The sequence below is a fragment of the Bos mutus genome, chromosome 15 (assembly GCF_027580195.1).
Source record: "Bos mutus isolate GX-2022 chromosome 15, NWIPB_WYAK_1.1, whole genome shotgun sequence".
NCBI classification, from domain to species: Eukaryota; Metazoa; Chordata; class Mammalia; order Artiodactyla; family Bovidae; genus Bos; species Bos mutus.
The window spans coordinates 61,447,602-61,463,093 of NC_091631.1; the positions used below are offsets into that span (position 1 = coordinate 61,447,602).

General features: G+C 37.2%; 1 protein-coding gene across 1 annotated transcript in view; it reads right to left on the bottom strand.

Moving 5' to 3' along the window:
• DDX10 (DEAD-box helicase 10) overlaps positions 1-15,492 on the bottom strand; it is a 313,415-nt gene that overhangs the window by 230,458 nt on the left and 67,465 nt on the right. Inside the window, exon 13 of the mRNA XM_070384255.1 lies at positions 14,344-14,818. Within this exon, the coding sequence (XP_070240356.1) occupies positions 14,344-14,818 (475 nt within the window). The remainder of the gene's footprint in view (positions 1-14,343; positions 14,819-15,492) is intronic.

The following is a 15,492-nucleotide window of genomic DNA, read 5'->3' on the forward strand; positions in this document are numbered from 1 at the left end:
AAAGAGACACTGATGTATAGAACAGTCTTATGGACTCTATGGGAGAGGGAGAGGTTGGGAGGATTTGGGAGAATGGCATTGAAACATGTAAAATATCATGTATGAAACAAGATGACAGTCCAGGTTCGATGCACGATACTGGATGCTTGGGGCTGGTGCACTGGGATGACCCAGAGGGACAGTATGGGGAGGGAGGAGGGTTCAGGATGGGGAGCACACGTATACCTGTGGCGGATTCATTTTGATATTTGGCAAAACTAATACAATTATGTAAAGTTTAAAAATAAAATTTAAAAAAAAAAAAAAAACTACAGTAGGGGAAAATGTGACAGAAGATATTTAAGGCCAACTGACAAAACAATCCCAAATGCTGGGCTAACCCACTATCCCTAAAGGTTCAGTATTTGTATTCTTTCAATAGACTTCTGGATCCTGGAACTATGAATTATTTCAGTGAAAGTAGAAATAAATAAGTCCCAAAGTGGCTGTGGGTGTTTTTACAGAGACCTCAACAGAATAAGAAAGAAGCTGGTGTTCTCAGTAGTCCAGCAGGGTCTTTTGACCTGAGAAAATCTCAGACAAAAATAACCTCATTAAATAATCATCAGTTTCCACCTGCTAAGGCTTTACATTTCACACAATGTATGCAACTCAATAAACACAGACACTCTTAGAAAAATGCTTCCCCAACAGCAATGAAACTACTCTTTCCCTAAACTTCTGATCTGAGGAGTTCCTAGAAAACCACATAAAACCATTCAAAATGATATTAATGAGGACATAGTTAAGTATAAATGAATTGTAGATCTGAATTTGAAAAAGCTTATGAATCATTATTCCCCTTTATACTACTAAATACACTTTTTGCAAGAACTTATAAATCCAACACAGATGTGAATGCACAGACCTTCCAAAACAATTCTGTCATTTCTGGTTTAAAAAAATTTATCATGTTACTCATCTCTCAAGAGACAGTGCAAGTACTGCCTAGCAGTTCTTAGATTGCTTCTCCAAGATTCTGAAGTGTGGGGACACCAGGACTCAAAGGGGGCCGCACATGGAGGAGCACCTGCGCCAGCACTAAGAACAGGAAGCCGCCTCCATTTGCCTACTAAGGTTAAGTCTTGGCTGAAGAAGAAGTACACAACTGGGAAAGTCTCCCGGGCTGCTAGAAACAGAGATCCAAACACACATTCTACTCAAAACTATAACCCCATCTATACCTAAAACTAGCCACTGATGGACAGCATTAAGATCGAACTAAACTCTACAAGTAAATTCACCATAAAATAAAATTACTGCTGATTCAATATAAGAGGAGAAGGAAATGGCAACCCACTCCAATATTCTTGCCTGGAAAATCCCATGGATGGAGGAGCCTGGTGGGCTACAGTCCATGGGGTTGCAAAGAGTCAGACACGACTGAGCAACTGACACAACACAGGTTGTTAGCTTTGCTAAAGAGTTTTCTCAACCATCTTTAGAAAAAGGTGAATAGCCAAAATATCACTTAAATTTTTATTTTTACTGAAAACACAGAAGACCAGAAGAAAACAGGTCCTAGACATCAAAATAATCATTATGCCGAGAAAAGGATAATGGATGAATTAAGTAAGGCTTAGGAAAGATTTCACAGAAGCTATTTATTCTGTATCTAACCCAGCTTTTCTAATCCAACACAAGAGTAGGATTAAGATTAACCCATTCAGGCAACAAATATGTGACCCACTCTCAGTACACTTTTTATCAAATGGTACCATCTCAAATTGGGATAAGGAATCTGATTAAACAGACAAAACATCAACTAGATTTGAATTAGAGTCTCTACTCCTTTATTTATTCCTTAATCCCATTCAACAAACAGCTACCAGAAACCTATTATAATGACAGGCAACCCTGACAGATACAAAGACACAAAAATGGATAATGTATATTCCCTACCTCCGTAACGGTACATCATCTGGTGGGGAAAACAGCAGCAAGACAGTGCCGTGTGCTCAGGGCTATGAGAGCATGAGGACAGGCTGCTCAGGACACATATTTGGAGCAGTGAACTTGATTTCAGCAAACATTACCTACCCACTATTTTCAGTTCAGTTCAGTTCAGTCGCTCAGTCATGTCCGGCTCTTTCCGACTCCATGAATCACAGCACACCAGGCTTCCCTGTCCATCACCAACTCCCAGAGTTCACTCAAACTCACGTCCATCGAGTCAGTGATGCCATCCAGCCATCTCATCCTCTGTCATCCCCTTCTCCTCTTGCCCCCAATCCCTCCCAGCATCAGGGTCTTTTCCAATGAGTCAGCTCTTCACATGAGGTGGCCAAAGTACTGGAGTTTCAGCTTTAGCATCATTCCTTCCAATAAACATCCACTATTTTAGGCCTTATCAAATAAAAGCAACAGCTCTCACACAGAGGAATCTGTGTCTCCTTCATGTTGATCACTTTAACTAGTTTTTCTACATTCTGATTTGAGAGAAACACACCAGAACAGAACCAGAAGGACACAGTTCTGACTCTGCTACAACCAAGTATTAAGAGACAATCATCCATGGGTCTCTTATGTTTGTGCACATCTCAAATCAGTTACTCTTCCAGGTTATCTGTTCAAGGATGCCAACATTAACATACAGCTATAGAAGACAGAGATACTACCTCTCTTGAGGGGAGGGGGCAGTGAACAGATTTGCTCCTGACCAGTACTCTTGCCTGGACAATCCCATGAACAGAGGAGCCTGGTAGGCTAAGAGTCGGACACGACTGAACAACTTCACTTTCACTTTCACTTTGCACTTTCATGCACTGGAGAAGGAAATGGCAACCCACTCCAGTGATCTTGCCTGGAGAATCCCAGGGACGGGGGAGCCTGGTGGGCTGCCGTCTATGGGGTCGCACAGAGTCGGACACGACTGAAGTGACTTAGCAGCAGGTTAATAAAGATAAAGTCTCTCTTTGGATAAAAGCTGGGCAGATTTCCTAACAAGCCTGCGGGTTTCCTAGCTCTGACACGTATCTACTCTGTGGACAGCTCCAACCTGGGGACACCTCCGCATGGCCCCTGTGGAACCTTAAAGGCAAGAGAACCAATGCAAACTTGAAGTACAGGCAGCTTGCTGTGCCATGAGTTACCTAGCAACATATATCAAAATGTGGCAGGCTAACTCATGGCAAGTAGAGTAGAATCTCAGACTTCATGGATCTTGAAACCTAGAAACAATTTTTTCTCTTTTCAAAATATAGATGAATACGAAAAGCCAAAGTAGTCTGTAATTTCTATCACAGAACAGCACTAGTTAATGGAAGGTGGGAAAAGGAAAAGAGGAAGGAAGGCCCAGTATACCAGATCTAATCCTGTAACTATAAATCCATTATAAATCTGCCAGACAGGCTGGAAACAAGATAGACAGGCAGGCTCCAGGATACTGATGGAATATTCTTGGGCAATAAAATATCAGTGCTCCCTCCTTGATGTGGAAAGGCAAGTTAGAAATAGATTATTATCTTTAAAAATACTCACTGAACACCACTACTTTGTTCAAGTTATTAAATAAAAAGGTTTAACAGCTATTAACCCATGTATTACTAAGTATGCTTGAAATTGAGTCAACCTAAAAACCTTTAATGAAAAATAGTAAGTAGAAAATAAGATTCACTAAAAGATAGCTTTTCAGATTTCTTTAAAAAAAAAATTAAGTCTGAGAAGATATGGGTAAGGAGTAGAAACAAAGACCCTAATAAAAAGTTACCTATTGTTTGATTTGTAAAGTTCTACTTTATGGAATGCCAAAAGATAGGAAAAATAGTCCAGATAGATCAAAAGATGCAAAACAAACAAACAAACAAAAAAACCCAATCCACAAGAGAGAATGTTATTCAGCAAATTCTTATTAAGTGTTTTTGGACTATGCAACCATCTCCTACATCAAACATTGTCCAATTAGTACATCTTCCAAAATTAGGTATCACAGCAAGGAAGAAAGCATTCCTCTGCTCTGTTGCTTCCCATGACAAAAACTAGCAGATATGAAAATGTGTGCAGGTGGAAGAATTATTCTAACCTGTGATCATACACAAAAAAATAATAGTGAATATGCCATTTTAATTTAGAAAACAAACTCAGGTAGGAATTATTACTAGGAGGCAGGCTCTATAGTGATTGCCACTGAGAAGTTAATTGATTTGCTTATTCCAATATGAGGGATGAGGAGGGAACAGATCAACAGTAAGAAAATTTTATCGAGAGATTATCCCTGAAAATACGAGCCCCATCCTTTATGTGCTTTCAGAAAAGTTGGAATATGTGATTTCTATCATGTTTGCCTAATGCTTGGGATTTTCTTCATATATTCCAGGGATATTTACAGTACCCAGTATACTAAGGCACTTGTTTCTGGAGCTTAAAATTAATGCACTGTAAAAATCAGCACAGTATTGGCTTTATTAGAACTGTAACAAAATATCACTCTATTTTCAATCATTTACTATGCCAAATAAAAACCAGCAGATTCTCTGCCCAACAGTATATCAGGACCGTCTGCCACCTCTAGTCTTAACAGCCAGCAGGCAAGCTAAAAGAAGAAAAGAAAGGAAAACAAACCAAAAACAGCAACAGTGTTCTTGGGGAGAAAATGTCCAGAGATTAACATGGTCTGCTTCTTGCTTAATAGAAATATACCTTTTATTCCATAGCAAAACACTCCCAGTTTGAAAAATAATAAAATTTTAAAATTCAGTTTATTAAAAATTCATCATAGGTGTTTCTAATTATGTCTTGTTTAGGAAGAGCTACATCATTGTTTTCTTTTGATACCAAGTATGAAACTGCATCAGTGAATGCCAAGGAGAGGCTCATTGAAAGAAAATGACCTGACACTAGAAACAAGAGTTCAGTGTCCATCATATAAACAATGTTGCAGAGAATGCAGTTACAAGCAAGAAGTATTATTATCTGCTCTCAAGAAGACTCATCTTTCTACATATTCCGCAGTATAGTCAATGTTTCACCAAAAGCCCATTTACCAATCATTTCTTCCTCTTAATCTCTCCTTGTTTAAAGTGCTGAACAAGGAACCAATACCAACAAGGGCCAAGGAACCCACATATCCCAACTGTAGTTAGTGGTATTCCTTACAGGGCCAAATCCTATTCATCAAAAATAACCAAAAGCCATAGGAGGGTTAAAGAGAAAATACATAATTTTCTAAATGACAAACATTATTCATTACATACACACACCCCACAACACTGTATTCTACTATGGCCATACAAACAGAAGAGATGGGGAGGGAAAAAAAAAGAATACAGAAGGAGGCTTTATGACCAAATAATAAAAGAGAAAAATATGCATTTAACCCAGAGAGAAAAACAGAAGGCAGCAAAAAAGGTAAAAAAGAAAAAAACTAAGAAAACAAAGAGAGGCTCATGTCATTTTTAAAAATAATTTTAATAATTTTCTTTAATAAAATATATATTTTTATAACATTATTGGTCTATGATAAATTGGAGATTAAAATGCTAGCCCTTCAGCAAACGTAACTTGAGAAGCAAATTTTAAATCATAAAATCACTATACTAATCTTATTTCATGAGTAAATAGTTTATACTTAGACTTTACTATGACTGAAAAATAGGCCTTTCTTAATATACAAGCATCCCTGTTCCCACTGACCTTCACTACAGTGCCACTGCTCTGACCAATTTACTTGCTGGTGCCTACTCCCAAGAGGGTCTGAATTCTCTTTCCATTCCCCCTACCAAGCCTAGCTTTCAAGTGCAATTAAACACCCAGCCATTCACAACACATGCTCAGAGCATCAGTAAAACTGGAGTATTTTAAGAAAAAATGTTTTTGAAATAACATATTTCAACAAAAGCAATAAAGTAATCATCATGGAAAATATCACTTCAGGATTTTTACCGTTTTAAAATGCACTATCCTTTTTGTTTCAAATTACATATGACTAGAGGAAACACCATAATCTTCAGTGCTTAAAACATCTAAATGTCTTAAACCAGCAATGGTAGACGAATGCCTTACACACTCTCAGGGAGGTGCCTCTAACTATCCTGCTACTTGAAACACTACACCCCATCCCCTGAACACTGTTTCCCCCTTACCTTGCCTCATTTTTCCCACAGCAAATGTTTATATTTTTTGTCCATCTCCCCTTACTAGAAGGTAAGTTCCTTGAGGAGAAGGAATGTGATCTTTCAACACCAGGCAAAAAGCAAGTGTGCAATAAATATCTGCTGAAGGAGAGAATTTTTTTTTTAATTTCATTAATCCTTCATTTTATCTAAAATAGAAACTTTCATGATAGGAAAAAAGCTTCACATGGAAGAAAAGGTGATTTAACTCTGCCCATCACCACCAGATGGCACTAGCTTAAACTGCTGCCTTGGACTCAGACATAGCACGGATTTTTGAAGCTGCATTTCAAAAGTACATACCAAAAAGAACAAAGTCAAAAGTGAAATACATTTAGACAAATTTAAGAAACTTGAACAGTTAAATCCAGAGTCACCACAAAGACAGTCTTTCCATTAAAAAGCTTTAGGTAAATATACACATACTGACGGTTTACACTCAACAACAAAGGATCTCAAAAAGGGCATGCTGGAACTAACCTGTTTATAAGCAGAAAACCTAGCATAGTAGTCTAAATTCTCTATAGTTATATTTGTTATATGGATGCAAGTACTTGTCAATGACTTTGGAAAGATCCTTATTTCTAATTATCCTAATAGTCAAGTTCAAGGTGAACTTCTATGACCTTCAATAGCAGCCTGTCCTATTTCAAACTTGTTTCCTTATCTCTATTTTATGTTAAAATGAAGATAAGAATATCCTGATAAATGTAGTTACTGAAATTTAGGCTACAAAAGTAGGTCATTAGAAAATCCAGTATAAGCAGTTCCTTTAAACACTGAATATGTATAAAACTAGGAAATGAAAAGAAACAAGATGAAATACTTTTGATACAATAATAATGCAGCATATGAAAGAATAAACATCAATCCAAAAACTTTTAGCTTTCCATTGAGAATTTACATTCTGAGGAAACCATTTGCAAATAAAAAAAAATCAAATAGAGAAGAAAAGATACACACACATATCCACACACCAACTCAGTATGTACATTTAAACTTCAAGTCACACAATAACTATTCCTTTTGAACTGAAATGAAGCTCTTAAGAATTAAGCACAGAATGCAAAAAAAGGGGGGGGGGCACTGTAAAAAAACAAAAGAACATCATATATACCAACTCTGAACTGCTCAACATTTAAGACTGTGTTTCCACTTCATGGTATCAAAAATTGAGAAAAAGTTTCCTGACTCTCAGGTTTTATTAATATTTTGAAAAGTTTTCCCTTCTGTTTAATTCAACAGCAATATATAAGATAGTTGCATACAAAGGGTATGAAAATCTCAGGAATCCCCAAGAAATGGAAATTAAGACAGTCATTTAGGTATATTACTAACAGCCAAGAAGAAAAGTACTAGCAAAACAGGTAACTGGAATCCAGAGGCCAGTGGAGTAAATAAGTAAAGAAAGACTACCAAGGAAGAAGATCAGCAATGAATCTTGAAAGATAAGACGTGAAAGCATGGACTGGAGAGATTATCGGAAGAAGGAATCCCTTCAGTGCAAGTGGAAACGCACTCTGGGAAGAACGGGCTGGCTGGTAGGTTAACAGCGTAGGGCTAGCTTACAGAGCCCAAATGACAAGGATGAACTGAAGGCCAACCACTTGAAAAAACAGACTTGAGAGAGGTTCACAGGAAGATGATTCAGAAGAACAATATTTGGGACCAATTATGAGGCTTATCCCACAAGCCAAGTCTGACTACTAAACTAAAGGACACCTGCTAAAATGTAGAAATGACAGGAATCAAAAAAAGCACAATCCAAAGAATCAGATGGGCCCGGGCACAGCAGATTCCACTTTTGCCACTTTACTAACTGTGAAACTTTAGGCAAGCAATCAAACTTTTCAAAGCCTCTGTTTCTTAACCCACAAAATGGGGGTAATACTGTACAAGGTTGTGGTAAGAGTTTAAGCAATGAGCAGAGATATTCAAAAGCATAGCAGATTATAGAAAACCAAGAAATGTTCACTACTTCCTGATCTTCTACAAAAACATAGCATAGTTATCTGCAAGAAATTTCTGGAAATAAGTTAACATGGTTCATCCCCATTTTTAAATCAAATAATTACGGGGATTAAAAAAAAAACAAAAAACAGCTAAATCAGCACTCTGCTAAAGCAGTGTGCCCAATCATTCCTCAAACAAGGGCATTACTTTCTCTAAAGTCCATTTTTTTTAAATTTTATCAGAGTATAGCTGATTAAAAACATTGTACTAAGTTTCCACTGTATCAGGGAAGCCCTATATACAAATGAACGTGAAAGTCACTCAGTTGTGTCCGATTCAGGGTGATCTCACAGTCTATATGGTCCATGGAATTCTATAGGCCAGTATACGAGAGTGGGTAGCTAGCTGTTCCCTTCTCCAGGGGATCTTCCCAACCCAGGGATTGAATCAAGGTCTCCCGCACTGCAGGAGGATCCTTTACCAGCTGAGCCACCAGAGAAGCACAAAGAATGAATGATCTGCCCTCTCTGAGGTTCTAATTGAGGACCTTCAGATTATGAGACTGACATGCTGCCTACTGCACTAAGAGGGCAGACACATATACATATATTCACTGTTTTAAAGATTATTTTCCCATATAGGTCATTACAGAGTATTGAGTTCCCGATGCAATTCAGTAGGTCCTTTACTGCATGCTAAGTCACTTCATTTATGTCCAACTCCACATGATCCTAAAGACTGTAGCCTGCCAGGCTCCTCTGTCCATAGGATTCTCCAGGCAAGAATACTGGAGTGGGTACAAGACCCCCCTTCAAGGGATTTCTGGACCCAGGGATCAAACCCACATCTCCTGAGTCTCCTGCATTGGCAGGTAGGTTCTTTACCACTAGTGCCACCTGCAAAGTCCACGTCCTCATTAGTTATCTATTTTATACATGAAAGTGAAAGTGAAAGTCACTCAGTCGTGTCCAATACTTTGTGACCCCATGGACTAAACAGTCCATGGAATTCTCCAGACCAGAATACTGGAGCGGAGTCTATCCCTTCTCCAGGGGACTGTCCGAACCTAGGAATCAAACCAGGGTCTCCTGCAGGGCAGGCAGATTCTTTACCAGCTAAGCTAACCACGGAAGCCCATTTTATGCATAGCAATGTGTATATGTCAATCCCTATCTCTTGACTTATCCCTTCCCCTGCCTTCCCCCATGGTAACCCCATAAGGTTGTTTTCTACATCTGTGACTCTATTTCCATTTTGTAAGTAAGTTCATTTGTAACACTTTTTTTAGATTCCACATATAAGCAATATCATATGACATTTGTCTTTCCCTGCCTGACTTCCTTCATTCAGTACGACAATCTCTAGGTTCATCCATGATACTGCAAATGGCATTATTTCATTATTTTGTATGAATAATACTCCATTGTATATATGTACCACATCTTCTTTATCATTCCTTTGTCAACGGTCCATTTAAAAATGTCCATTTTTAAATCAACAGTCTTAAAACATATAAACAATATCCATAACCTAATACCTTCTATATAGTATTTTTTGAGAGGTATACTGTACAGTATTAATATCCACAAGAACACTGCCAGTTAACTGGACAGAGAATTCCACCCAGAAAAATATTCATATAATAATGAATTTCATTTAATGACTCCACATGATATATCTACTCTCAACATCATTTTTAGTTTTATTTATAACCAAATGATTCATTTCTAAAGGGCACTGTACTTGCCTAGTTACAGTCTAAATATACTAAATTATAAACTCCTTAAATACCTGGCTAAAACATCAGCTGGACCTGTGGTATCAGAATATGGCTTAGTACCATCCAGACCAACGCAGGACACTGAAAATGTGAAAACTGGTCTATCAACTATGCTAAAATCAAAAAAGTAGTCTTATTTTCTGATACTACTACACCTAGAATAATAAAATGCATCACTTTTTCTTTCTATAATGCATCCTGATTCAAAAAAAGCTTTATTTTCAGTACTACCTCAGACACTGCCTAGCCACTGCACTAGCAAACCTCTATCAACTCTTTACTTCTATCTTCCTATTATATTTCATCAAGTGGAAATAACAGCTAACTTTAACTATACTCCTTCTACATACACAAACTGTTCTGGTTACTTTCTATCTCTAGGCATCTCAATAACTCTGACAGGGAGTAATTTTACAGAGATGGACACTAAGCCTCAGTACTGAAACAGAACATAATATCAGAAATAGCTCCCCACATTAAACACACTTTTTTGCAGCCATGGGCTCATTCTGTACTCTCTGCTTAGAACGTTCTTTTTCCCCTTCCTATTAATTCATATCCATTCTTTTTTTATTTTTTAATTGAAGGATAATTGCTTTACAGAATTTTGGTGTTTCCTGTCAAACCTCAATATGAACCAGCCATAGGTATACATATGTCCTCTCCCTCTTGAATCTCCCTCCCATTTCCCTCCCCATCCCACCCCTATAGGTTGATACACAGCCCCTGTTTGAGTTCACTGAGACGTACAGCAAATTCCCATTGGCTATCTATTTTACATATGGTAATGTAGGTTTCCATGTTACTCTTTGCATACATCTCACCCTCCCCTCCCCTCTCCCCATGTGCATAGTTTGTTCTCTACGTCTGTTTCTCCGTGGCTGCCCTGCAAATAAATTCTGCGGTACCATCTTTCTAGATTCCATATATATGTGTTAGTATACAATATTTTTCTCTTTCTGACTTACTTCACTTTGTATAATAGGCTCTAGCAATAGCAGAATATACGAAGCAGAATAGATTAGTGAGCTGGAAGATAAAATGGTGGACATAACTGCTGAAGACCAGAATAAAGTAAAAAGAACAAAAAGAACTGAGGAAGAGACCTCTAGGACAATATATTAAACTCATATCCATTCTTTAAGGCTCAACTTCCCTCATGGTCTTCTCTACCAAAGTGCCAATGTTAACATTTCAAAATATTTGGTTTCAAGAATCAATAAAGAAACCCAAAATTTTGTACTGAAATTTCAGTTTAATAATCTGTTAAAGTATAAGCCTCTGAAACTTACTAAGAACACAGCTCAGTTCCTGGCATCTCATAGGCACACTGCCAGGAGGAGAGAACAAAAAAAGCAAGGAGGAAGAGAAAGGGGAAAGGAGTCGGGACAAGAGTCAGAAAAATCCCAGCTCCCATATGTTGGAATAAATCAAGACCCACTTGACTTCGCATGCTGTCTGGCTCTAGGTGAGTGATCACACCAACATGGTTATCTGGGTTATTAAGATCTTTTTTGTATAGTCATTCTGTGTATTCTTGCCACCTAAACTTAATATCTTCTGCTTCTGATAGGTTCGTACCATTTCTGTCCTTTATTGTGCCCATCTTTGCATGAAATGTTCCCTTGGTATCTCTAGTTTTCTTGACGAGATCTCCAGTCTTTCCCATTTTATTGTTTTCCTCTATTTCTTTGCTTTGTTCACTTAAGAAGGCTTTCATGTCTCTACTTACTATTCTTTGGAACTCTCCATTCAGATGGGTATGTCATTCATTTTCTCCTTTGCCTTTCACTTCTCTTCTTTTCTCAGCTATTTGTAAGGCCTCCTCAGACTGCCATTTTGCCTTCTTGCATTTATTTTTCTTGGGGATGGTTTTGATCACCACCTCCTGTACAATATGAACCTCCATTCCATAGTTCTTCAGACACTCTGTCATCTAATCCCTTGAATCTATTTGTCACTTCCACTGTATAATCGTAAGGGATTTGATTTAGGTCATACCTGAATGATCTAGTGGTTTTCCCTGCTTTCTTCAATTTCAATCTGAATTTGGCAATAAGGAGTTCATGATCTGAGCTACAGTCAGCTCCTGGTCTTGTTTTTGCTGACTGTATAGAGCTTCTCCATATTCGACTGCAAAGAATATAATCAATTTGATCTCGGTATTGACTATCTGGTGATATCTATGTGTAGAGTTGTCTCTTATGTTGTTGGAAGAGGATGTTTGCTATGACTAGTGCATTCTCTTGACCAACAGAATAAATAACAACAATTCTATGTTCACCCTAATGTTGCATAAAATGCATCTGACAAACTTCACTATCCATTTCTAATAAAAACAACAAATCAGCCAGAAATAGAATGAACTTTCTCAATCTGTTAAAAGCATTTACAAAAAAAATCTATGGCTAACATCAGATGTAATGGTAAAGGACTGAATGTTTTCCCTCCCTAAGCACAAGACAATGATGCCCATTCTCACTGCTATTCAACATGCAGTGTAATCAAATAAGAAAATGTAATAACAACATATGGATTGGAAAGGAAGAAATGAAACCATCTTTATTCACAAATACCATGACCAGCTACAGAGAAAATCCAAAAAATATCCAAAGAATCTCAAAAAAACAGCCACAATAACTTAATAGGACAGTTTAGAATGACTGGTATACAAAAACTGTACTTCTACATTCTAGCAACAAAAAATGGAACCTGAAATTTTTAAAGTATCATTTATGATAGCATTGAAAACTACAAAATAGGAAGAGATGAATCTAACAAAATATGTTTAAGATCCACATGCTTAAAATAATTTTAAAATGCTAAAAGACACTAAAGAGGGCCTAAATAAATGGAAAGATATGCTGTATTCATGAACCAGAAGAGTCAACATTGTTAAGATGTCAATTCTCCCCAAATAGATTTCAAGGTTCAATGTAATCTCAATGAAGATGCTATAAGACTTTTTGTAAAATCTTACTAGCTGATTCAAAAACGTATATGGAAATCCAACGGTCTAAAAAAATAGACAAACAAATTTTTAAAATATGAAGTTGGAAGACTAATACTGATCTGAGACTTACTATAAACCTGTACTGACAATGGCATTATTGCTGAAAGGACAGCTGTATAGAGCCGAAGCAAGTCAACATACAGACCTACACAGACATGGTCAACTAATTTTCAACCCAGAGTCAAGGTAACTAGAATGGAAAAAGCGCAGCAACTTCAAACAGAGTTCTGGTTCAACTAGACAACTACACAGCAAGGAGAGAGGCAGTTGGAACCTCGGCTCTTACCTCACACCAGATACAAAAATTAAATTGAAATGAATATTAGCCCTAAATTCAAGTGCTAAAACTATAAAACAGCCAAAAGAAAACATAAGTGAAAATTTAAATCAAACTTCAAAAATCAGATTATTGGTCAAAACATGAATACTGGAGTCAGAATACCTATATCCAAACTCCAATTTTCCAATAACTAATTATGAAACTCACTATTTTACTATCTCTATATCTCAGTTTTTTTCCTCTTTCTTGTACCTGATAGGATATCCACCTCACAGGGATTATATAAGGACCATATGAGATAATGCTTAGAAAATGCCTGATACATATTAAATACTCAATAAGCATGTTTGCTACTTTTTAAATTGCCATTTAGTTACTTAAAAAAACACCTATCCAAGTTTCATAGTTCAAAATTTAGTGTTCCCTATTGTGAGTCTTAGAAATGTATAAAGAACAAGAGTTCAGGTTTATTTTTCATTCAAATGCTGTCTGAAGAAATGATCAAGAATAAGGAATACAAAATTAAAGAAAAATAAGGGAAGGGCAGAGAAACATATTTACTGTGCACCTTCAAGTATCCCAGGAAACAGGTGCTTTACCTGGATTATCTTTTTTATTCCTCCTAGAAGGTGTCTAGTGAGAAACATGAAACTTTTAATAAATCTTCATAACTGGTCTTTAAATAGAAGTGCTGGCTTTCTATTTCAAATTATGGATTGGTGCCCAAAATGAAATCTCTCATTAAAAGTTTAGAGAGACTGAATTGTTGTAAGGGATATTTGTAATTATTTAACTCAGAAAGTAGTGTGTTAAGAATCACAATGAAGGATCCTCACATCATAAGCCACAGAACCCTATCATCTTACTTAATATTATAATCATGACTCTGGCTACTTTTAAAATATGCATCAGAAAGCCAATAAATGAGAAGATTACAGCTGTCAATCTCTTAAGAGTTCCCGAAATTATGAAAAATGAGAATTCTTTGGCACCTATTCCATCTCTAAAGATGTAGACGGAGGGAGAGTTTACAGCAAATAAAGTCATTCTACAAATTTCTCCTGGTTATTTTCCCATACTTCCTCAAAGGCAAAAAGCAGCACATCATAAGAGCGGTAAGGAAATAAAAGCCCCCCGACCCCTGATCCTCCATTGGAGGTAAGCTTACCTGCAGTGTTTTGTTCTCTTTAAGATCCAACCCAAACACGTTGTGCCGCTTCACTTTAAAGAAGTCAGCCTCGAGGCCATCGTCGTCCTCCTCATCGTCTCTGTCCAAGAACTGCACAGGGGCTTCCCGGTCCTTCTGGGACTCTTCACTGCTAGGGACAGACTCAAGTGGAGATCCTTTTGCTCTTCTCAGTTTCTCGTCCATTTCTTCTTCATCTTCTTTCTCTTCTTCCTCTTTATCACTAATGCCACTATCCGGTCTGTAACCTGTCCCTTCTGGTCTCTTCCCACCTTTCTGAAGAATAGACATTTTTTCATTGAAGTAGGCTCTAAATTCTTCCACTTCATCATTGGTCAGTGAGGGAGCCCTTGGCTCAGTTACTTTATTATCTTCACTCACTACCAGTTCCTTGCTGGGTTGCTTTTGCATTCTCTGAAGAAATCTTATCCGTGGTGCCACAGCAAGACCAAGAGACCTTAAATATAAGCAAAGGAAGAGTTATCTCAACACACTGATGGTTGTGTTTATGAATTTATTGTGAAATGGTTCCTCAGAGTTCAGATGTTTTAGAGTTTTTTTTTAAAAGAAAATGTCCTTCTGAGATATAACTCCATCTTGACAAGTCAGGTGATCCAAAAGATACTGAATACTTGTCACAAAATATTGGAGATGTCGGTTTTCCATTAGGTGGTTAACATGATTAACAAAACAAAGAGCATAAGATGAGAAAAAAACAACTACTAGATCTATCTATTTCCAGTATAACTCTCTCAGCCTCAGCTTTCTCAAATATTAATACAAGATAAAAATATCTACCAGGCCTATCTCAGTTGTTGTAAATATCTGATGCACTAACTATATGAAAATACTTTGTAAAATATGTTTTTATTTATATAAAAATATAAATACTAAAGCTCAGGGGAGGCAGTGGGAGGGAGACTCAAGAGGGAGCAGATACATGTATACATACAGCTGATTCACACCATTGTACAGCAGAAACTAACTCAATAATGTAAAGCATTTATACTCCAATTAAAAATAAATAATATTAAAGCTGGAAAAGACATGGCCATGAAAGAACGCATGTTCTCTGCAAGGAATGAATTCAAGTATTATCATCCTCTCTTCTAAGACATTTAACATGGCATA